We start from the raw sequence: 23,534 nt of genomic DNA, 5'->3' as shown, positions 1-23,534 counted from the left end.
TAAAAAAGAAAACAAAACTGTATTCTGTATATCAATGCTCCAAGCATGTCTCCAGCCAAATACATGGCTTCTAGCACACCTAAAATCATTTCCAGTGCACGTAATCTGTATTATAAATTAATCTTTGCTCAAACAGCATATGTGTGCTTGTGAACTCACATTTGCTTGATTTTTTTTTTAAAAAAAACTTGGCTTACTTCTGTGCCAACAACAGCTTTCTGTTTGGAAATTAAGCAACTAATGCTTTAAAAAAAGCTTTTAAGCTGAGCCTGAATGGCCACATATTGTATTAGTGGATTTACTGTACTAGCAGAGGACTGGGCCATATAACTTTGGTGTTCTTCCATCTTTTTTATCTCCACATGCTAAAACATGCCACTTGCTTTAAGTGGAATCTCCTTTTGAAAAGAATCACACACTCACATCCAGATGCTCTCTTCCTTTCCAATGTATTTACTGGGCAAGAAATTCCCTATAATGTTATACAGATGTTCTGTATGGCACCCTGGAGTAAAAGGTACTCTAATGGACTACAGGTGTGACCTCTGATGAGGTAACATCCTGCCCTGCCTTAGAGAGATTTACTGAAGGTCAGGTGCTAATCCTGTGTCTTCACAAGGTTTTATCCATCATAAATGAATGAGGCTGAACAGATGAAAAGAAAAAAAGAAAAAAAAGGAGAAATACTGGAATAGAACAGAATGATCATTTGTCATGTTAGATAAACAGAAGGGCTAATGCTAATTGCCCTGCGTATTGCACTCATGCCCTGTCACAGATACAATTGCTTCAAAGAAAGCAGTACTACCTTTCTTTATTTTTATGGTAGTGAACGATGGGAAAAGTGTTCATCTTTTTGGCTTGTTGTTGTTGCACCACCAGTCAAATATTTAGTTTGTATTTGCCATTTATCCCTCTATGAAATCCCTTCCAAAGAACCTTGGATATTGTTTGATGCAAGGTATCAAACAAAGGTATTGTTGCAGGATGCAAACTTTTCCAAGTAAAGCTTCTTTTCAATTGACTGGAAATGTATTTTGCCAATGGTGTTCAAGTGATGATGTTTTGGGATTGTACCTGATTACTTTTGGTACTATCTGATACTATCTTTTTATTTTGTTACAGCTATTCTAGTTCTATTTGCAGGTTTTGCATTTTGTGATTTCTTTTCTATTCTGATATCTCCAGGTGATATCATGTCTACTATGCAGACTTTTTTGTCTTTTCAGTTGTTAAGTCTGAGGTGTTATGTGGCAGATGCTTATCTGTTTGAATGCTAAAATCCAGAGAACTTTAGTTTCTTCATTTTCTATGATGGTACTTTGTCTATTTTGTGGTCCCACAAATTCTTGCTTGCAGGCAAAGGGTATTTCTTGCAGATCTTCCAATGCACCACTGTTGTTACTTATCATGCCATTTGCAGTCCGTCTTTTTGTAGCAGTTAACTAGGTGGTCCACTGTTTCTTGAGCCAAGGTGGCGCAGTGGTTAAATGCAGCACTGCAGGCTACTGCTAGATCAGCAGGTCAGCGGTTCAAATCTCACCGGCTCAGGGTTGACTCAGCCTTCCATCCTTCCGAGGTGGGTAAAATGAGGACCCAGATTGTTGGGGGCAATATGCTGACTCTCTGTAAACCGGTTAGAGAGGCCTGAAAGGCCTATGAAGCGGTATATAAGTCTACTGCTATTGCTATTATTCTTCAGCTTCTTTGCAAAGGTGGCATTTGCCAACGGGGTGACATTGGGCCAATCTACCTCAAACTCTCTCTTAGCCCAATCTACCTCACAGTGCTATTGTTGTATGAAAACAGGAGAAGGAAAGAGTATTAGTATGTTTGCTAATACTTGAGTTATTTATAAAAATAATGGTGGGATAAAAATAAAATAAAATAATAATCTTATTTTCTAGCCTAATGTTCCACTTTGGTGATGCAGTGTTTGACTTTTGATTTTGCATCCCAAGTTGGTAGGCATGAGTAACCTGCAGTTAGTTTCACAATCATAGTTAATTTACTGATTAACTAACCAAGGTCCTAAGACAGCACCTTAGCATATTGGGAGTTGCAGGTATAGTTATTTGTAAATTATTATTAGCAATATTATTTTGCCTTTACAGTATGAGTTAACTGTTTCCAAGAACACTGGTTATCTCCAATTCTCGAAGATGCCAAAAGCCTCTGGCAAGAGAAGCACATCGCTAACTGGTTGAAATTTGCATCAGCACATTCCTATGTCATTGCTCAGTCAGAAAAAAAGCCCCCCCTTGGGACAACCAGTCAGGATTTTGCTGAATTGTTGGACAGGAAGGAAAGACAGATGAACGGATATTCTTTTGGTATAAACAATTGCTTTTAAAAAAGATAAAAAAATAAAAATGAATGAGCAAGAGAGACTGTACACAGTCAATTAACTTTTAAAAATGAACCAGAAAAACATATTATAATGGGTAAACAAATCACTTTCTGTTAGGATGGATATGGGCCATTTTCCTCTGTACTGTATATGTATGTGGGAATACATGGAGAGGTGCAGATAGGGAAATGTATGGAAAGTACCTGTTTTTTTGAAATAAATAAAAAAATTAAAAACAGTTATAGAATCAATACAAGAGAGAAAGAAATGCAAAGTAAAAAGTGCAGAAAAAAAGAAAAAACAAATGTAAAGAAGTAACTTCCAATTTTCCTTATAGCAGTCAGAGGTACAAGTATAAAGTTACCCCCATGGTTACAAAATAATTCATTTTTTTTCTACAATCCATTTTTTACCCTAATAGTCAATGTCAGAAATCATAAGTTCATTTTTTTATGTTGTATGTAAAAAGTCTATTAAGGGTTTTCAGTCAGCAATAAATATAGATACATAATGTCTTTTCTCAAACCAGAGAAGTCAATTTGGCCACCTCAACAAATCTCATCATTTTCACAATCCATTCCTCACCTGAGGGTATTGTTGAATCTTTCCACTTTTGCACCTCACTGCAATTATCATATATAAAAACAAAGTTACATGACCTTTTTTTCCAGCTGTTTGTCCCTCAGTCCCAAAAGAAAGGTCTCTGGTTTCAACTGTACATTATTATTTAAATGTTTCATAATTAGTGTATGTATTTGAGTGCAAAACTTTCTTTTTTTTTACATGACTACAAACACAAAAATATCCCATATTGTTGACATTTGTAATATAGATTTATATATTATAAACAGTGTCTCTGGTGCAGAGATGGGTTGCTTCTGGTTGGTCCTAGTTTGGCTTAACTGGTAGTGGAATTCAGGCCTGGGTCGCAGAACTGAACTGGTTCCCTCGTCCCCCCTGGGTCGCCACCATTTTGGTTTTTAGTGACTTCGCACATGCACGAAGAAGAATTTACATTAAACAGCGTGCACACATGCACATCTAGTGTGCGCAGAGATTGTGAACCGATAGTAAAACTGGCAGCAACCTACCCCTGCTCTGGTGAATATATTCATTCACTTGTGTTTAAAATTTAAATAAAAGATATTCATTTTAGCAAATAAATGTTCATTATTTGTATACAGTTGAATTTCAACTTCAGTTTTGCACTTTTCAACATCAAAAATTATGTCTACTTTAAATATTTTAATAATTGTATGTAAGAAAACTATGAACAAATACAGATACTCCTCAACATACTATGACCACAGTTGAGCCCAACATTTCTTTTGTCTCATTTTACAATTTCAACAGTTGTTAAGTGAATCATTGCATTGGTTAAGTCAGTAAGCATAGTTGTAAAATGAATCTGCCTTTTCCACTGACTTCCTTGTCAGAAGGTCACAAGAGGTGATCAAATAGCTATGTCAGTTGTCAAGTGTCCTAATTTTGATCATGTAACCATGGGGATTCTGAAAATGGTGGTGTGAAAAAGGGTCATAAGTCACTTTTTTCAGTGCCTTGTAACAGTCACTAAATGAACTGTTGTAAGCTGAGGACAACCTGTGTATCCCCCTGTTATAAGATATTCTCTTGATTTTAATTATGAATTCTCATCATTGACAGAATTCTAATATCTTACAATAAGTGATCCATTTATGCTTACTTTTTATCTCTCATCTATAAAATGCCTCTTGTGCTGAAAGCTATAGAGGCGTTTTCAGTCACAACTTGGGTTTGTATCTATTCCACATTCTCAATATGGCATGTCTAACAACCTTAGCTTTATTGAACCATAAATATTCATGCCACTTGAATCTCAAATGATATACTTCTGTTCCCCAAGACTTCTATTTCTCAATAACAGCCACATTTTCATGCAAACTAAGCAGCAGGATGCAAACTACACTTTAAATCAGGTAGAGTCAATCCTCCTCTTTCTTTTATATCTTGTAATGCCTTATATTTATTTAACCTTGTATTTGTGGGTTTTTCTTCTCTGCCACACAAATTCAGATGTGCCTTTTGCCATTGTTTAAATAGTCTATCATTTGTCAAACAGGTATTGTCTGAAACAAAAATAACCTTCTGGGTAAGACATTTATCTCAATCATAGAAATTCTCTCCAGCAATGACTTTTGTCGCACCTTGACATATCTTTTTAACTTCATTTCATGCCTTAACCATTTTGAAATAGCGTACAGTTCATATATTTTCTTTTTTTATTTTTCATTTTCATACACTCACATGTATACACCATACAATGTTAAACAATAATTGCATCAATTCCTCTTGTCAACAATGCCCCAGAAAATGAAAGCCCAATATACCTCTTCCATTCCCCATACACCTCTTTCTTCCACCACCCTCCAACTTTCTATCTTCCCTCTATCATCCCCCTCTACCCTACTTCCCCTCCCCCTCTACCACTCCTCTCTCCAGATCCGCTCCCCCCCTTCCTTCTCGCCTTCTCCCCCACCCTCTCTCCCCTCCCTCTCTACCCATCTTTCTTCTTTCTTACTCCTCCTCCCCTTGGTGTATTTCCACTGTATGTTAATATACTTGGCTTATCCTATTTTTAAAGAAAAATTTAAAAAAAACAGTATACATGTGGAGTCACATTACATTGAGATCTAACACACCATGTCTAACCTAATATATATCCCTCCCTCCCCCCACCCTCCCCCCGACCCCCCACCTCCTTCCCCCCCGACTTCCCAGAACCCGTACACGGTATAGATTTTTAACAAACACAGTCTAAAATCTATTGAGAAAAAAGAAATAAAAAAAATTAATAACATCTCTACATTGATCTTAACTTCTTCTTGCTAAACTAACTTTAAACAATTTAAATCATTCCTGATCTTAAGCATAGGCTAACTGGAATTTCTTAGTCCCGTATTTATTTTGTATATAGTCAATCCATTTTTTTCAGTCTCATTTATATCTTTCATTTGAGTGATCTTTAAGATATGCCGATATTTTAGCCATCTTGGCTAAATTTGTAACTTTCAATGTCCATTCTTGAGTTGTAGGGAGTTCTTCCTTCTTCCAGTATTGCACCACCAACAGTCTTGCTGCCGTTATTAAGTGCAGAATCAAGTTAGTCTCTACCGCTGTAAAGTCAGTACTTATACCTAGCAAAAATAACTGAGGAGTAAACTTTATCCTTCTTTTAAAGATATTTTGCATAATCCACCATATTTTTATCCAAAATGCCTTAACCTTTTGGCAAGTCCACCATATATGGAAATATGTAGCATCGAGAGAACCACATCTCCAACATTTGGGTTGTAAATTCGGATACATAGAAGCCAGCTTTTTAGGATCTAAATGCCATCTATAGAACATCTTGTAAAAATTTTCTCTCAGGTTTTGAGCTTGTGTAAATTTCACATTTCTTACCCAGATTTTTTCCCATGTATCCAACATTATTGGTTCTTCAATAGTTTGAGCCCACTTTACCATACAATCTTTAACTAACTCTGTTTCCGAATCTATCTGTATTAATACATTATATATCCGCTTTATATGCATTAAACTTTGATCTCTTATTTGTTTAAATAAGTTGTCCTCAACTTGGACAAAACCAATTTTTTGATCTATTTTCCACCTGGCCTGTAATTGCCCATACTGGAACCATGTTTGAACTGCCTTTTCTTTTAGTACCTCTAAGGATTTTAATTGTAGTGCCCCTCCTTCCAAAATAAGAAGCTGTCTAAAAGTAATTCTATCCTGTTTTTGTGCTATATTTATATTTTCAATTGCATGTCTAGGAATTGCCCACATAGGTATCTTATCATTTAATTTATGTTGATATTTTTTCCAGACCCGCAATAAGGGATTTCTTAAAATATGACTTTTAAAGTTTTTTTCATAGTAATATCATAATATTTTACACTTTTCTCAATTTTAAAACTTGTTCTTTGATCTCATATTTTCATATTTTTGTTAATATCGTTGTCTTCTTTATTAATCTTTAAACTTGTACACAATTCTTTTAATTTACTTCTTAATATTTAAATTCTTTTAAAAGGGTCTTCCCAAGTCATTTGCAAAAACTCTTTAACTTGCAAGTCTTCAATGGAAAGTACTGTGAATTACTACCCAAACTTCATGTTGAGTGAAATGACTAGCAGGCATGTTTGCTTATTTGATGTACTGCAATTGTAAGGAAGATTCCAGCTGTTACTTGAAGTAGTTGACTAGAATTTTTCCTGCTAGCAGACTGAGCCTCGAGAAAGTATCGTTCCCTGTTGTTTTATGTGCCCAACCTCAGCACTTAATATGTGTTCATGTTTAAGTAAGCCAGATTGTGATTTGACACTGTAGGGTAGCAAACTTCTTCCATGGATTAGTCACAAGTAGTTGCCCTCTTAGCTTGTTTTCAGCCACAAAACTTGTAAGGAAAAAATATTCCTCCTGATGTCTACAGGAACAAGACATGAATAAAGTACAGATAATACCAGCTGTTTTCAGAAATACAATGAAATATAATGTTTTTTTGGTGGAGCATGTAAAAAAAACATTTTAGATGAACATATTTTCTGGTTGGAAATTATTGTCATAGATCAAACTTAGATAAATTATTTTGCATCAATTAAACCTGACCCATCCTATGCATATATTGATAGGTCATAGAGCTTTAGATAGATGCAGCTAAAGTGTATTTTGGCACATTGATTTAGTGGATTCTGAAGCCTGTTTTGGTTAATCTATGATGATAACTAACAAAACTTTGGGGCTGAGCTGATTCAGCTATGTTGAACCATTTAATTTTGATTGCACTAAAGTGTGTTATGGTTGTTGGTTAATTTCTCTCCATGTCAGTGTTTTTCTTTGACTTGGGCATTCAAAAGGCAGGTATATTAGTAAAAAAACCTGACATTAGCAATCCTCTATGTGAGGATAACATGACAGTTGAGGGATTCAAAATTTCCCAAGGTTTGAGTGACAGTGGGATGATCAAAAATACTGCTTTTGTAAGTCTGCCACAAGCTTGGTTGCTCAAGGCTAAAGAACAAATAGCTCACAAAGAGGCGAATATATTTAATTTCATATTTGGAAAAAGAGATAGAAGAATGGACTGAAGCAGAATAGGATGCTTCTAGACACCAGTGAGTAGAAAACCTGTAAGATAGAAGTAGTGGTGGGTTAAAAATCCTGTACCAACCAGTACGGTTGGAAGGGGGCGGCAGCATCCTCATGAACGCGCACAGCATGCGCATGCAACTTAGCGCCTTTGCGACACTCCGTGATGCTCCAGCTGCTCCACGGAGCATTGTGCAGGTGCTGTATGTGCCATGCTTGTGTGCACCAGCGCACAAGCTTTAAAACACAGTAAGGACCTTGGGTGAGTGGATGGCCCTCCGGAGCACTGTATTGGGACAGTATCCAGTGCTCCGGGCTGGCTCCGGTACGCCCATACTGGGGCGTACCACGTGCAACCCACCATTGGATAGAAGGCAAAGAAATAAGATGATTTTTAATGTTTGGTATAGTGGTTAGATATTAGGCTAGAAAGTGGCATGCCAGGAATTAAAGTCCCGCCTTATCCATGAAAGCCAGCTGGGTCACTTTGGACCAGTCATTTTCTCTCAGCCCAAGTTATCTTATTGTTGTTGTTATGTGAAAATAAGAGGAGGAAGATGTGTTAGATATGTTCACTACCTTGATTTATTTGTAAAAAATAATAAAGCTGGAATATAAACAAATAAACCATTTTTTTTCTGCAGTAGCTTTTGTTGTGAAGTTATCAGTGTTGAAATATAGGTAAAATTATGATTAGAATTGCCTTGGGACATAAACTGATCACTTTAAAACAGAGTCAACTGTGTTGTAAAAAAAAAGTGGGGGGAGCTCAGAATGGAACTACTTGACCATAGATTAATGACACACATGTCATTTCCTTCCTCAACTTTTGGTGGAAACATTGGAATCAAACAATTTAATTTTTAAGTAAATCAATAAAACGGAAGGATTCTTCCCACTCCATCTGTTTTTTCAGTTTCTGTTGTGTTATTACTATTATTACTCTTCAAAAAGGGGGAAACTGGAAAAATATTAACAGTAGAACAGCTTTATCATATTTTAAAAACATAAATTAAATTTAATTCTACATGCAAGCCTGCATCCAGTCACTTTGCTTTAGTATTCATGATTTTTTTGCCTAAGTTGGCAAACATTTAAAAAAAATATCAATACACAAACATTCTTGATTTGATCAGGCAGCCATCAATTACTCATAGAAATGCCTATAACTTTAAATACCTTTCTTATCTTTTTGGCTTCTAATATTTCTCACTTTTTTTCTAAAATCCTGCATCTATTAACAACTTAAAAGTGATATCCAAGATGTTATGACAACATGGGATGTTATTCCGTATTTCTATTTGATTGCTTAGGCTCCTGTGTGGAGATGGGACAGAGTTTCAGAAGGACAACATCATTGCAACCCTCCACCTCTCCTCAGTGCAAAATACATGAAAGCCCACTTGAATGGGCTTACAAAGAAGCACCTGAAGGACTCTCAGACTGTGAGGAACAAACTGTAACTGGGGTTTCTTGTGTTTTGAATTGGAGAGAGCTTTCATCTAGCCACTCTGCCAAAAAAAAGCCCAGATCGGTGGAGGACTGCAGTGATGGTTTTCTTTCTGAAAATCTGCCCCATCTTCACACAGGATCTCTGAGGTTCAGTCAGAGTGACCATTGGGTTTTTGGCCAACACTCTTACTAAGGTCCTTATCCTCCAAGTAATCAGTTTGAGGCAAACAACTATTGGAAGAGTCCTGGTTGTGCTAAAGATATTCCATTGGAGACTTATGAAGAACAGGTTGACTCCACTTAAGGTGTTGAAACTTGTCAGCAATGATCAAGAGAAATGGCAGGCACCAGAGCTAAATTTCACATGTTGTTGCAAAGGATCTGATGTACTGAATGTAGATTAATTAGAAAAAAATGAATTTAAACAACTGTAGAATCAGGCTGCAGCATAACAAAATTGACAAAAATGAAGGGGGCCCGAATACTTTCTGAATGCATTGTTCTAAATCCATCTAGAATCCTGTTAATGCATAGTACTAGAAATTAGAGTCATTAATTTGGATGCAGGAAACATTTTAAATTTACATACTTCAGCTTGTTGCAAAATTATTTTGTAAAATAATACTTGTTACACCAATTATGTTGTTTAAAAAATGCACTTATGTTCTTTTGGCACAACCAGAACTGGCTGAAAATCTAAAAACTGGCACTGCCTTTCTGGGAACAGTTAGCGAAATATCCAGCCTAATGGTGAGATCACAGGTATGAATCAATCTTTTGTGTAAGTGGATGATTTGGTGAAAGCTCAATATGAAACATTTAAAGAGATAATGTCCATATAATAACCTGAAATTTTGAAGGTCAATTTTGATTGGCATTTGGAGATGAGCAGGTAAATAAGTATTGATATACATCAATAATGTCATCTGCCTAGAGACTGAATCCAGACCTTGGCTTTTTCATTATCATACCAAGTTTGATTTTGATTTATTAAGGTGTATTAAAAGTTGAGCTGCCAAAAAAGTAAGTTGAATTGGGACACCACTTAAATCAGTGAGACAAGTTAGCTGTGACTATAAGACCTATATTTTTAACATGCAACAAAAATATGGAATTAAACCTTTGTGCAGTTTCATTTAGAAAGAACCAGCAAACTTCCTGATGATATTATTGTTTCAGGCAACTTATAACAAACCAAAATAATCTATATTGCTTTCCGTTTGGTAGTAGGTGTTTTAGGAAACGTAGTGGTCTTTGAGCGGCTCTGATAATTCTGATTGAGTTAGCACAATTACTGCTATAACACAAAGCATATGACACTATTATTAGAGAATATAAACATTTATCAATACAACAGGAGAATAAGCAAGTATTTCTGGAAACAAAGACTCCTTTCAAATGAATGTGAATTACCCATTTGTGTTAATGTAAAGAGTGTTTTATAGTAATTCAATAGCAGTGTGTTTATTATGACCTAAGCTTTCTTGAGTTCAGTTCCTAAGATACATACAATGAAATGGATTCTTGTCCTTAAAAGCTAATGTAATAATAATTTTGTAATCTTTAATATGCTATGAAAAATTAAACATATTAATTAGAAACTGGACTGTTGCTTTAACGTCAACTCACTCATCCAAATAGTCTCTTCCAGTTCCATTATTGTATTTACTAGAAATCATAAAGTCAAGTTTCGAAGCACTGTAAAAGCTTAATCTTGTATTCACAGAGCAGCAATACAAATTGTATATCAATTTTGAATTCAAATTATATTCCAATGTTTTTTGTACTTGGATTCAGACTCTTAACTTACTTACCCCCCTTCTTTGTGAACCCTCAGAAACACTAATGGATACTCGGACAGCCACAGCTGAACTTGGTTGGACAGCAAACCCACCATCAGGGGTAAGTAGATGTCAGCTACTTAAATGGTTTGTAAAAGGGATGGTGTATATTGCATAAATTCAAATAAGTAAGACTGGTCAAACTTTCAGGTTTGGTTATGCTTGCCTTTCCAGTCACATTCCCTTCTAGTTTTGCCCCTATTGGTACTCAGAATTTTTTTTAAAGTCTGCATATTTTTTACCTAAATATATGCATTTTAAAGATGCCATTATAAGATGCACACTTTACGAATGCAGTTTTATATAAAATTGTGCATTTGTATGTCTATTTCCAATGTAGATTTTCTTAGACTGACAAATGTATGGCATAGTGTGATAGAATGTATAATAGACATTAGGAACACAAAGGGAACAGTAAGACATTTAAAGGAGGAAACAGGACTGTTAAGAATAGATTCCGAAGTCCAAGGGAGGGAAGAAGCATGAGAAAGAAACCTAGAGTAACTCTGTCTAAATTACACCAGATTTTAGCTGTATGAGACAATTATTTGAGTAGGCTTTCAAAATTCTTCTACATTATCCTACTAGCAGTAAAGATCTTTCCAAAAATCTAACTCAGGATTTTATTTCCTGAGATTGCCAGCTTCACAACGTTTTTCATGAATCTTGAAGTCTTTTATACTGCCTCATGAAAGAAGGGCCAGATCATGTATCCTGGAGGTGAATTAGGATCTTTTGAGGTTCCTTGTTGTTGGCAGAGTAAGAGCCAGTGGTGTTATTGCAGCACAGGTAACAGATCACATAGATCAGGGGTCCCAACTTCTGGGCCATGGCCCACTAGTGGACCATGAGCTATTTGCAACTGGGCTGTGAAAACAGAGGGTTCAATTTGTGTGAATGGCAGGTGGGCGTGCCTGCCACTTGCACAAATGGAGCTGTGCATACACATTTGTTGTCTGCTCAAATGGAACCATCGCCTCTTCCCCCTCACCTGTCTGCAAAGCTAGAAGAGGTGGGGAACTCTGACATAGATCACAAGTTTACATAATACTACAGTGCACTTAATTCAGGGTTTACCTCAGTTAGAAGAAGTACTACAGGTGGCTGAGTAGCAGTTATACTTCCTGAAAACCTGTCTGAGAAATTAAGGAAATGCAGGATCCAAGACTATTGAATATTTTCTTATTCCGTGTGAATTATTCATGGTGGGAAGGTTAGGAGTTCCCTACAGATTTGACCAAGGTGATATTATGTTCTTAGACTTTTGAAAGGAAAATGGGCATTTCTACTTACTGAAAGCAAAAGTGGCATACTAGAAGGCTATCAAGATTTTATGCAGAAGTTCAAACCTCTCTTTGATAATTCTATTAGGATAGCAGATGCTAATTGGGAGATTTCTGACAAAGAGGATGCAGAGAATGTGAGTGCAAGCAGATTTTCTGTTATAATTCAGGGATGTCCATTAGAATGGTTTCCCCCTCATCATTCATTTTTGGGAAGGCCTTTCTGATGAACTAGATGAGTTGGAAAAACTATTTCAACATTGTGTGGTGATTGATGGTAGACTAGAGGAGAAAATAAGAAAAAGGTAATAATTTCAGAGCCTTTCTTCATCCTTTCCCCCTTTTAGTCATCTCCTTGGTTTCTAATGGCATGGAGCCTATGTAGATAGAGTTGACAGTGTTAAAAACAATGAATAGGACCTCCAGATTGTATGCTTACTGTAGATCCCTTGATCATTTATTGGAGAGTTGCCCTGCTAAACTTTCTTCCTTTAAATTACCTGAAAAACATTGCATTTGTGAATACAATAAATTATTGTATTACAGATATTAATCAGCAGAAGAAATTTAGTACCTTTTATGAATAAATGCCCAAATTGATCTAAAGTCTTCATGGACCTCCTCCTACAGAGCTTTTCAGGAGAACCTTGGATAATGAAGAAGGGTTCTGACATATGAAACCATGCAACTGCAGTTTATAATCCTAATTAATATCTACACACACACACACACACACACACACACACACACACAGAATTCCAACTCCATAATTTCTTTCAGATTTTGTACAAAGAGTTACTGGAAAAGCCTACTCAAATGGAAGTGATCAATGGCAAATGCCTCAAATCAGGTCTCAGGTTTGCAGCTGAGAAGAAGTGATCACAAATAATTATTGCAACTGTATTTGCAAATAATTATTCAACTTCTCCCGTATGCTGTATGTTCCAATTTTCTTGGCCATAGACTGGTTGCAAATACCTAATCCTAGCATCCATTATTTCTTTCCTCTCAAAAAAACAAAACAATAACGATAACAAATAAAAAGATCAACAATTGTGGTTGCAGGCATTAGATTTTCTTCTTGTCTTTCTCTCCTGTTACACTGCCTCCATTTCCTTCTTTGCCAGAAAAGTATGTAGAGTTTGGCAATGCTTCAAGGGAAAAGGAAACTGCAGCCTCTCCTCTGCATTAGGTATGTAATTATACTATCAACTTGCTACCTAGAGCCTGAATCTCAGAACTAAATGGCAATATACATGTCTACTCAAGAATTACCAGCTTTGGAGTAATTTCTGAACAAAAAATCAAAAGAAGGGATTTATTTAACCTCCTTTTTCTTACCATTCTTTTGAGTAAAAAAAGAAAGATATTTTTTCTTTGATTATAGACTTCTCATTTCCAAACTTTTAGAGATCACCATCTAGTGCCTCTTATTTTGGATCTGCTGGACTACCTTCAGAAATCAAATATTTTTACTAAACGGGTTTGAGAGAAGCTTACAATTTAATCTAGATGTAGAACGGCCATTAATATTTAACAGCCTTTTGACATTTGTTATGGCATGGAGAGCCATAAGGAAGAGTCTCAGAATAACTTTCCTACCCACACTAGGTATAAATTGTGCAGGAGAATTGCTTTGGAAGGTTTTCAAGATTCTATACAATAGCTAGCCTACTAGCAATAAATATCGTTCCAGAAATCCAAGTGGTTCTTTTTTCTTGAGTTTGCCAGCTCACGGGGCTTAATGCATAGTTGAGAACAGTGTGGATTTGCACACAGAATAGTCCTATTTTAGAAATCTTGGGAACTTTTGGAAAATGCAAACTGGGCAAAGTTTATAATAAAATGAGACCTGAACAAGCATTATTTCCCCTTCTGTTAAACATGAGATTTATTTGTGTAATCCTAAATGTGGGTTCAATGCTTCTCTCTACACTTTTTCATTTTGGGAAAAAATAGATATAGAATAAGTTAATTTTTCTGTGGATTTCAAGGCAATAATAAATAAAAGGACAGCTAGTGTGGAGCCATTTTGGTGTAGTGACTCAAAACACTAGCTTAAAAACTGTGAGTTCCAGTCCTGCTTTAGCCATGAAGCCAACTATGTGACTTGGGGCCAATCACTCTTTCTTAGCCCTCTGTCAGACAATGGAGTACCAAATGCATCACGGATGCTCACAAGCACTTGGGCAATAGTGATGTTCCAATTTTGTTTCTGAAATGCTGGTATTCAATTACTCAGGATACAGAAGTGGAGATGGAGTCACGGATAGTCTGATCCCCCTGTTTTAAAATTACCTAAATTTGTGATTATCATACCACCCAATGGCAGCACATTCTTTGGTTCAGTGTTATACAGTATTTTGTGTTCAGCTATAAACAGTTGTGAAGCATGAAACCATACATCAAGATTTGGAAAAAAAATCAGCAAAGACTTTGCAAGAGAAACAATTATGTTGGATGCATACAGTATGGAATTGTCTTTGGAGAATGTCTTAGGTCAGCTTCCATAATTTATTCCTTCCAGATGTATTAGAGTGTACATCCACAAAGCCAGCACAGGAACTGTTTTTCAGCACATCTAGAGAGCACAAGGTTGCTTTTTGATGTTAGCTTAGGTCCAGTAAAATCAAAACTATCCCAACCCTGTGCTGAAAAGAAAATCACCTTGTGCCAGTGCTTCCATAATCAGAAAATACCCCCCCCTACCTTTTTTGTGCAAGTATGTCTAGCTTAACGAATAATATTGCTGTATAAAAGGATACATGCTATTTGAACTTTGATGACCAAGATGAAATCAGACTTTTCTTAATTGTTTCCTCTCACCATGCATGGTTATTTCTGGACTCTACAGTTCATATGCAGAAATTTATCCAGTATACAAATTTCTACTTAAAAAGTGACCCCAATGGCAGTGGACAGGGGTGAAATCCATTTACTTTTGCTACTAGTTTGGTAGCAAAGTGAGCACCTCCGTGCATGTGCAGGATCTTCTGCGCATGCACAGAGCATCAAAATGACATCTGGCTGGGTGGGCAGAGCCTGTTACCGAGCACGCCTAGCAAGCAAGTAAGCAAACACCGAGGTAAGCGAACGGGGGGGGGGAATATTCTGCTGTGCCACGAGATTTAGATTAGCTAGAAAACAGGAAATCTTGCTTTCTAGCTAAAATATATCTGATGGCATAGCTGATACTCAGAAATAATGGTTCACCTGAATTGGTAGCATTTTTTTACTACTGGTTCAATCGAACAGCTGGCATCTTTGCTACTGGTTGGGGCGAACCGGTCCAAACTGGTAGCATTTTACCCCTGCAGTGAACCTACTCTGAAACAGGTCTAACCAAGCATACTAGGACTTTCTGCCATGCTGCTATGTATAGGATTGCACTTTTGCTCTGTTCATGCTCCCAACTACTATCATTTTCCGTCTCCGGAATTAACAGATGTCTATTCTCAGTCATCCAGGTCATGGTTGTCCCAAAGGTGATTTTTAAAGAGGCAACTTGGATGAGAAGTGAAATATCTTCAAAGAAAAACTAGAAAATCCAGTTGCTTCTTGAAAAAACAACTTTGGGACATCTAGAATTAACAGTTTTGTTAATGCCACTATTTATCGTTGGAATATGTCACCTCTTCTCTTGCTAACACAATTTACATATTTCTGTTCCATGAATGCTAAGTTAAAAGTCAGTCAATGTGTGAAGAATTTTCCCAGGATCCCAGGCTACATGCCAATTTCAAAAATTCATATATGCCTGCTAAAGTGACCTTTATAGGAGGAGATAGTTAATATATTTAAGGTGGAGATTATCTTGTTGCTGGTTGTTGCATAATGTGGTTGCAATAATCATCTTCCAAGCTGCTGTTTGTGTAACAGCATCCATTTCCCGTTATACACAATGTGTCATCAGAAACTGAAATGAGTCAAAGCTGCAATCATCTGAATACAAGTTTGGAAAAGAACCACACAAAGAGAAACCAAATGTTGGCAACAGCCAATAGGGAAAATCATTGCTTTGGAGGTGACTGCAAACAGAATAGATAGCATCCATTCTGCGTCACTCATATAGCTAGAGATAGGTTGGACGGTTAGTGGCAGGAGCAGCATAGTCATTCTCAAAATACAGCATACAGCATCTGTCATACAGCAAAAAGGAAAGGTCAAGTAATAAGCTGTTTATTTTTTCGCTATATCTTGTAGCCAGAGAATCTGCCAAGAGTTGGTGTGGTCCTTCAGATTTGTTCTAAGTTCTGATTATGACACAATTTTCCTGTAAACATTTCAGAAGTGAGCATTTGTGATGCACTTGTCTGACAGAGGATTCTGTAATAGGCAGGTCTTTAGTCTGCTCAGGAAGGCTCCTACTTTCTTTTTCTTTACTAACCCATAGCATCTCTCCTGGTAAAGAACAAGGAAATACAGTACAATTCCACTTACCAAGAGTGTTTTCTTGCCAATTATTTTTATTATCAATAAAGCATACTGTTTGTAAACAGAATGTCTTTGTTTGTTTTCTCTGTCTTTTGTTTTGGGAAGTTTGCCTTGATTTGGTTTATCAGGCACTTGTCCACATGGAAAGGACTCACATGTGTCTGTAGTTTGCCTTGTGTCTTTACAGGATGCATCAGCATTAGCTGCACAATACCAATTGGCTTGTTATATTAATATGTTAGTATCAATTTCACAGAGAACATAGGCTTTTCAAAATGAAGCTGCCAAAATCTGCCTGTCTTTGCTGACTTTTCCTTCCCTCTTGCAGACAATGTTCTAGACTTTTTCCCTTGCCTTGCCTCCCTTGCACTCAGTACCTAAAGGATTATAATTAGGAAGCATTAGCAGGCTCGCAGCAGCTTTCATACCCGAACACCATTCATAATTGTGCTCAGCAGTGCTCTTCTTTGGCTATTAATGTCAGTTCTGTGGAGTAATGAGGAACTAACCACCTTCCGGCACTTGAAATATCTTCTTTATACAATAGGAGTGTTTGAAGAATGGGAACATAAAATACCCTGACTTGCATTCCTCTGACAAAGAAGTGATCAACAAAGACTTGAGCAGATACATGGAAAAAGATCACTTAGAGAGATGGCGTTAGCTTCATAGGGAGCTTTAAGCAGATGATAGAAGGCTAGCTAGAGAGAGAGACTGTACCAGAAATTATAGTTTTGCAAGGCAGTGGGAAGATAGCAAAATAGATAGACATGCCAAAGCAAAGGAAATTTGAAAGAGTCCTAGCAAAAAAGGAAGACAAATACAGTGGTTGGCTGTTAATTGGTCTTTGCTTGGTTTTTCTTTTCTTTTCTCTGTGCAATTTGGAAAAACCTTGTAGCTACAATAATAATTCCTTTTGTCACAAAAATCTCACATCTTTGGGATAGTTTTGTTGCAATTCTATCCCTAAAAATTGCTTTGGAATTATTTTCACAGAATTCCCCTCTAAGTTACTGTATTTTATGTTTGTATTTTTGTGTGTGCAAGTGTGTGTGTTTCCACAGCAATCGTGTAACCTAAGCCTGATGAAAGAAGAGGCAGTGTGTTTCAATCAGCTAAAAGACCAGTACAAAATACTTGAAAGAATAAAACAATATACATTATTGGTAATAAATAGGCAACATTTCAACAGTTAGAATGACTAGATAGACTTAAAGGCTGATTAAAAATAAAAGTTCAGCTATTTTTCTAAAGCCAAGTTGTGAAGGAGACAGATAGCTTGGATTTCTAGGTATGGTAAACTATTCTAGAAAGGGACCTCACTCTATTAGTTCATGGATGAGAAACAAAGAGTGTTCATAGAAGGTCCCATCTTCATTTATAATAATTTACATTCTAGCCTTTCAAAAGTACTCTTAAATTTGCAAAGTCTTGTATAGTTCAGAGAGTTGGGAGAGGGAAATAGGGTGATATGAGTGTAGTCTTCTTTTTTCAGGTCAGTGTTCCAGTCAGAAATCCAATCAGCACTGGTGTGTTTGTGTATGTGTGGTGCTGTGGTCCTTAATCTTTCCTTTCTTGGTGCATCTCTCCATTCCTATATGCGGTCACTGGATAAGATAATCCTTTGGAATAGAATGATACATTTTAGCCTTAGTTACTCAAGTGTTACCATCAGTATTCTGTCTCAGTATCTGGAGGTTGTTGGGGCTTGGATGGGAAAGAAATACTCATACTTAACTCTAGCAACTCCAAATGGTTGTGGATTTTGAGATCTTTTGTATCTGGACATTTGAATTCTGAGTAGGGTTGCATATCCCAATATAGATTTAGTGTGCAATCTGTGGATCCTCTAGGACTCATGGCTCCTATATGAAGAATAGGTCACAATGATGACTTGGAAAACCTTTGCACAAATTCATCTTGTCCCGCCCCCTTTCCTGTATGAAGAAACTTTCCTTATTCCTTAGCCATTTATTGTCTACATTATGGCAATGTGCTCTACACTTGATCCAGAATGCAGGGGCATGGGGTTGATTATGGCTGCACCTTGATATGCCACATAATGCCAGTACTTGTAAAACTGCAGTATGGCCAGTGAAGTTATAAGTATGTCAGGCCAGGCCAGGTTGGAAAAGTTAGGAAACATTAGAACCACTTGACTTTCTGAAATAATTTTTATTGCTAAAATAATGTAGCAGAATATTGAAAGCCAGTCAAATCACTTCTCCAGATTAGCTTATACCTAACATAATTAAGGTAGAGTTACTCTGAATCTCATATTCCACAATTTCTCCTTTTCTAGCCTAAGGATTTTTTTCTGCAATAGACATCTTCTTCCATATTCCCAGGTTTGCTAGACATTTCATCCCAAAGGGTAAATCAAAATTCTGGTTATTGCTTTCAACCAGCACAAGCCTGCTTTTTGTGGGACCCCACCTTTTGACAGCCCAGTAAATTACCATATGACTAACACACTCCAGGTCCCATCTCTTAAACAATGCCATCTTATGGAACCAAGAGATTTTCATTCTACAATGTTGTGTCTGCTGTAAACAGGAGTAGTTGCCCAGAAATTTGGATGACTTCAATCTTTTGCAAGACTCCAAAGATTTGTTGCCTGCCGCACCCCCCCCCCCCCGGCTTTAGATTAGGAAATTTGTAACCTGCCAAACATTATAGTTGTTGAATAATCTCCATTATATTTTGTTTTACATTTTATTATATAAGTGTTCATTCTTGAAATATTATTGTTGCTCTAACTGTACGCTGTTCTTCCATCATTTGTCAAGAGTGGCTATGAACATTGATTAAATAAACAAATCTAGCTTTTTTATTTTAAAAGATCTTTGGCCCAAATTTGGGTTTGAGAACAAGTCCGTACCAATTACTGAAACCATCGATCTATTTGCTGAAATTTTTATACTGGTCAATTCTTGCAGGCTCCATGCAGCTTACACTCATAAAAAAAGATTAAAAGCAAGATACACAGGAGTCCAGATTGTCTCAGAACAATCAGAGCCCCACAAAGCAGGCTGGGATTCAACATCCTCCAAATAGCCTTTCAAACAGCCATATACTCATATTCTGTGAAAGCCCATTAGGGAGGTTGTGGCCTGATTGTCAATCAGTTGGGAGAAGGTATATTTAATAGAAAAATAAGGGTTCTGGGGTGAAGATGGTAGTAGCTGGTGGTGGTGGGAATTTGTTTATTACTCTGACCACACTTTAACTCAGAAACCTCTTCAACAAATTTGCTACCAGACATTCCTAGGAATTTATCTTGGGATTAGAGAATAAGAGATGTATTATTGCATGCTGTAATACATCTTTCTCCATCATTTTTAGATGTTTGGCAGATACACAGTCATTTTCAACCAATGTTATTTTACTTTGTGGGGAACTAGCATACATTTCTCCCTTAATACTTGAAGCGAGAGAGAAATATATTAATGTCATGAAACAAAGTGATTTTCTGAAATTGTCAGGAAAACTGTAGAGAGGGGTGGGGACATGTGAATGCCATCAAAAGACAGAGCAGGTGGGTAGACAGATACAGTGTCTAACAATAAACATATGGATAGACAGGTATGCATGCACCGCCAGAAGCTGAAGAGAGAGAGAGAGGAAAGGCAGAGCTCGAAGGCAGATGGTAGAGAGACAAAAAGAGGACAGGTTGGGGGGAAAATCTAGTAGCAAAACAAATACAGTAACAGAAGGAAGACTATAAAGAAAAACTGGAAGCGTCACATGTTTCCTTGTATATATCATTTGGATTTGCTTTTGTCAGTAATTTTTTTTCTGTACTGCTTTACCTCAAAATGGCAAATTTAAACAGAATCTTTTTAAATTAAATTGTTTAAATAATTTTTAGAATTGGTTCTGGTAATACTTACAGGAAAGTACTCAGAATGCTAGCAATAAGACAGTAAACTCAAGTAGAAATGTGGTGGCATAATGGCCTCTTTATCATGAACACATTTTGGTAGAGGGATCTTCCTAGAGGATTGTTTCATGATTTTATTTCCCTCCCTTCCTTTTTTTTTGACTGGGGGGTGTCCATCTTCTCTCCAGATCATTAGAATGAACATTCATTCCACACGTACCAGTGTGCCCCTAGACACCTTCTTTGCTGCTTGCCAGTTCTCTGTGGACTTTTTAATGGGAAATAAATGAATAAATAAGATACTGGTGTGTGGCAGAACAAAACACTAAGCTCTACAATCATATTTATTTGCAATAATGCCTTTGGCCTCCTGTAGGATGACAGGGAATATCTTGTTGCTAATTTACCTTCTGCCAAATGTGTATTGTGTGACCAGCCTTGCCAACTCCGGGCACACATTTGGTGAATAGGTAATGTTTTCCATGACAGACATTTTATGTATTTGCCCTAAAAATCCCAAACGTGAGCACAAGCACACAATCACTACAAAAATCAATATATATTTTGTTGTTCGTTACCAATAAATGATGATCTGTATGTTTATTATTTTTATTATATCAATTTATGTAATTACCATCTCATAGTTATGATTTCAGGCAGTCCACACAGAATTGAAATGAATTGAAACAAAACACAATAATAGTAAAAACAATTATTAACATTTTAGAAAACTAAGTTTTATTTCATAAGGGGTAACAGAATAATAAACAATAAAATTAAATAATGGTAGCCAAAGATAAAACCAACTCACATCGTAAGAAAGACATTTCACATTGATGACCTTACCTGACCTCTAGACAGCAAGCCTGAGGGAATATCTAAGTTTTGAAGAGCTCCCAAAATACTAGCAGGGCTTTATGAATCTTAGGGGACATGGTATTTCAGAAGGCAGGTTATGAATCCTATCAGATGTTACTGTTTAATAGACAAGATCTGGAACATGCCTATTGTCTTGGATCTATGTCCCAAAGGTGTTTTTACAAGAGGCAACTAGGCTTTCTAGTTTTTCTTTGAAAACGTTTTGCTTCTCATCCAAGAAGCTTCTTCAGAGCTAAAGAAACTTCTTGGATAAGAAGCAAAATGTCTGCAAAGAAAAAACCCAAAAATTCCAGTTGCCTCTTGAAAAAAGCAGCTTTGGGACAACTGTGACTTGGATGACTGAGAATGTCCATAGATGTTGAATGTAGTGGGATAGGCACAAACAAAAAGGGACAAATAGTCCGACAAATAACCTGGTCTCATGCCTGGAGGCCTTTATAAATGAAACCACTACCTTCAATTGTATCTGAAAGTCCACTGAAATGTCAGTGCAACTTCTGAAGCACTGGTGTACTGAGGGTATATGCAGCATACACATAACTGCTTATCTTGTAGCTTTTGAGTGATTGTCAAGGGCAATCCCAATTAAGAATGCATTGTAACAGTCTACTCTGGAGGTAGCCAAGGAATTAAGAAAAGGATTGTACAGAGCATTGAAAAAAACCCCAAAGAAGGCACAAGAAAACTCCTGTCACCTTTTCATGCAATGTAGAAATCATCTGGATTTTTACTGCACAGATTCTGACAGTTTTCTTACTTGGATAACTTCTGCCACCAAAGGTCAGGAGAAACTATTTTTGGCATAGGTTATAAGTCTTACAGAGTCATTAGAATCTGTTTTATATCAAAACAAAATACTTTTCCATCTAGCCAACTGTCTACTTTCCAGCATATTAAGAAAAAAATACTTTTCACCCCTGATAATTTACCTACCCCCAAAGCTATAGTCTTTGTAAATATACTAAAACAAACATTTATTTAAGTATCGCCTTTTCAACAGATGGCTTCATTTGTTTGTATTTTTGCACTACCCCAAATTCTAATTTTTTACTCAACAAAGGAGGATCCTGAAGTCTACAAGTTGAATCAATCCTGCCATGGGTTTTTTTTTTTTTTTTTTTTTTTTGCTATACACAAAACATTAATTTCCTGATTGGTTGGCATGCTTCCACACTCTTATGAGGGGTTTCCAGAGAGACCTATTGAGAGCCCTTTCCAACTACTTCTTGCAGTACAGGTGTGCGTGTTGTAAAATTGGCTGCTATCCTTAATTCCCTGGTAGGACATGAAGATTAGCTTTCTATTGGTTGTAATATATTTACAACTGCATTGTGGCAGACAAGTGCCTGTTTTATGTAGTAATATATTACTGGTTTCTCTGTCCTGATAGATTGTAGGAACCATAACTGTTTTGATTTGAGCAAACCTAATGCACCCTACTGAGACTATAACAGGACTTAACATCTGTGTCTGTAAAGGGAAACACAGCAGCAGCTCCTAGCCTGTTCTCTTTAAAAATAATAAAAGCCTGCCAGATCAGGACAACCATCTGCTAAAGTAGACACAAGCTCAGAGAGGCTAGATGTGCAGTATGTGTAAATGAATGGTAGAAGGAAGAGGTAGATGTACCAGTGGAAGAGAAGATGCTTTGTCCTGGGGAAAGAGAGAAGGAGAGAGGTAAGGCTGTAATAGGAATTCCTTATATGGTATACCAAAATTCTACTATTATTCAATAGCACATCTTTTTATTGTTTCCCATAAGCTCTTCCATATGTCCTTTATGTACACATTTTTCTTATTTAGCAACATTGGGGAATGATATTAATTTATATTTAATGTGTTGGAAAGCTGACAGCAAGAGACAAAACCTACCACAGGCCTTTCCCTAATCATTTCACAAACTTAATGGCCAGTTACCATCACCCAGCTTTCTCTGACTAAATAAACATGTCAAAATCGAAGAGCTGATCTAACACATGTTCCCTGCAAAGTATTTTAGTTTAGTTTAGTTTAGTTTAAATTTTGCATTTCATTGGGATCTGATCCTCAGGATGAGAATTTGGAGTGGCAAAATCAAAGCAGATCTATTAGGAGATCTGGCAGGACTTGAGCATGAGAAATTAAATGACAACAAGAGTTGGTTTATTGCTATCCAGCATCTATCTGATTTTTTTTTCATTTTAAATATGGTGCCAGACTTCCTGTTCAAAGTTTGTAAAACTCACCTAATTCTTCAGAGAAGCCCAGCTCACTCCCGCTGCTGGGGAGCACAGCCATTCCTC

At 36.7% G+C, this 23,534-nt stretch overlaps 1 protein-coding gene across 1 annotated transcript in view; it reads left to right on the top strand.

Moving 5' to 3' along the window:
* Nucleotides 1–10,245: 10,245 nt before the first annotated feature.
* The window catches only part of EPHB1 (EPH receptor B1), a 303,154-nt gene continuing 289,865 nt past the window's right edge, over nt 10,246–23,534 (top strand). The window contains exons 1-2 of the mRNA XM_032225657.1: nt 10,246–10,359; nt 10,730–10,834. Coding sequence (XP_032081548.1) covers nt 10,246–10,359; nt 10,730–10,834 — 219 coding nt within the window. The remainder of the gene's footprint in view (nt 10,360–10,729; nt 10,835–23,534) is intronic.

Source organism: Thamnophis elegans, chromosome 10 (genome assembly GCF_009769535.1).
Source record: "Thamnophis elegans isolate rThaEle1 chromosome 10, rThaEle1.pri, whole genome shotgun sequence".
Classification (NCBI taxonomy): domain Eukaryota; kingdom Metazoa; phylum Chordata; class Lepidosauria; order Squamata; family Colubridae; genus Thamnophis; species Thamnophis elegans.
Note: the sequence above shows the minus strand (reverse complement) of the source record. Positions and strands in the feature narration are given on the sequence as shown.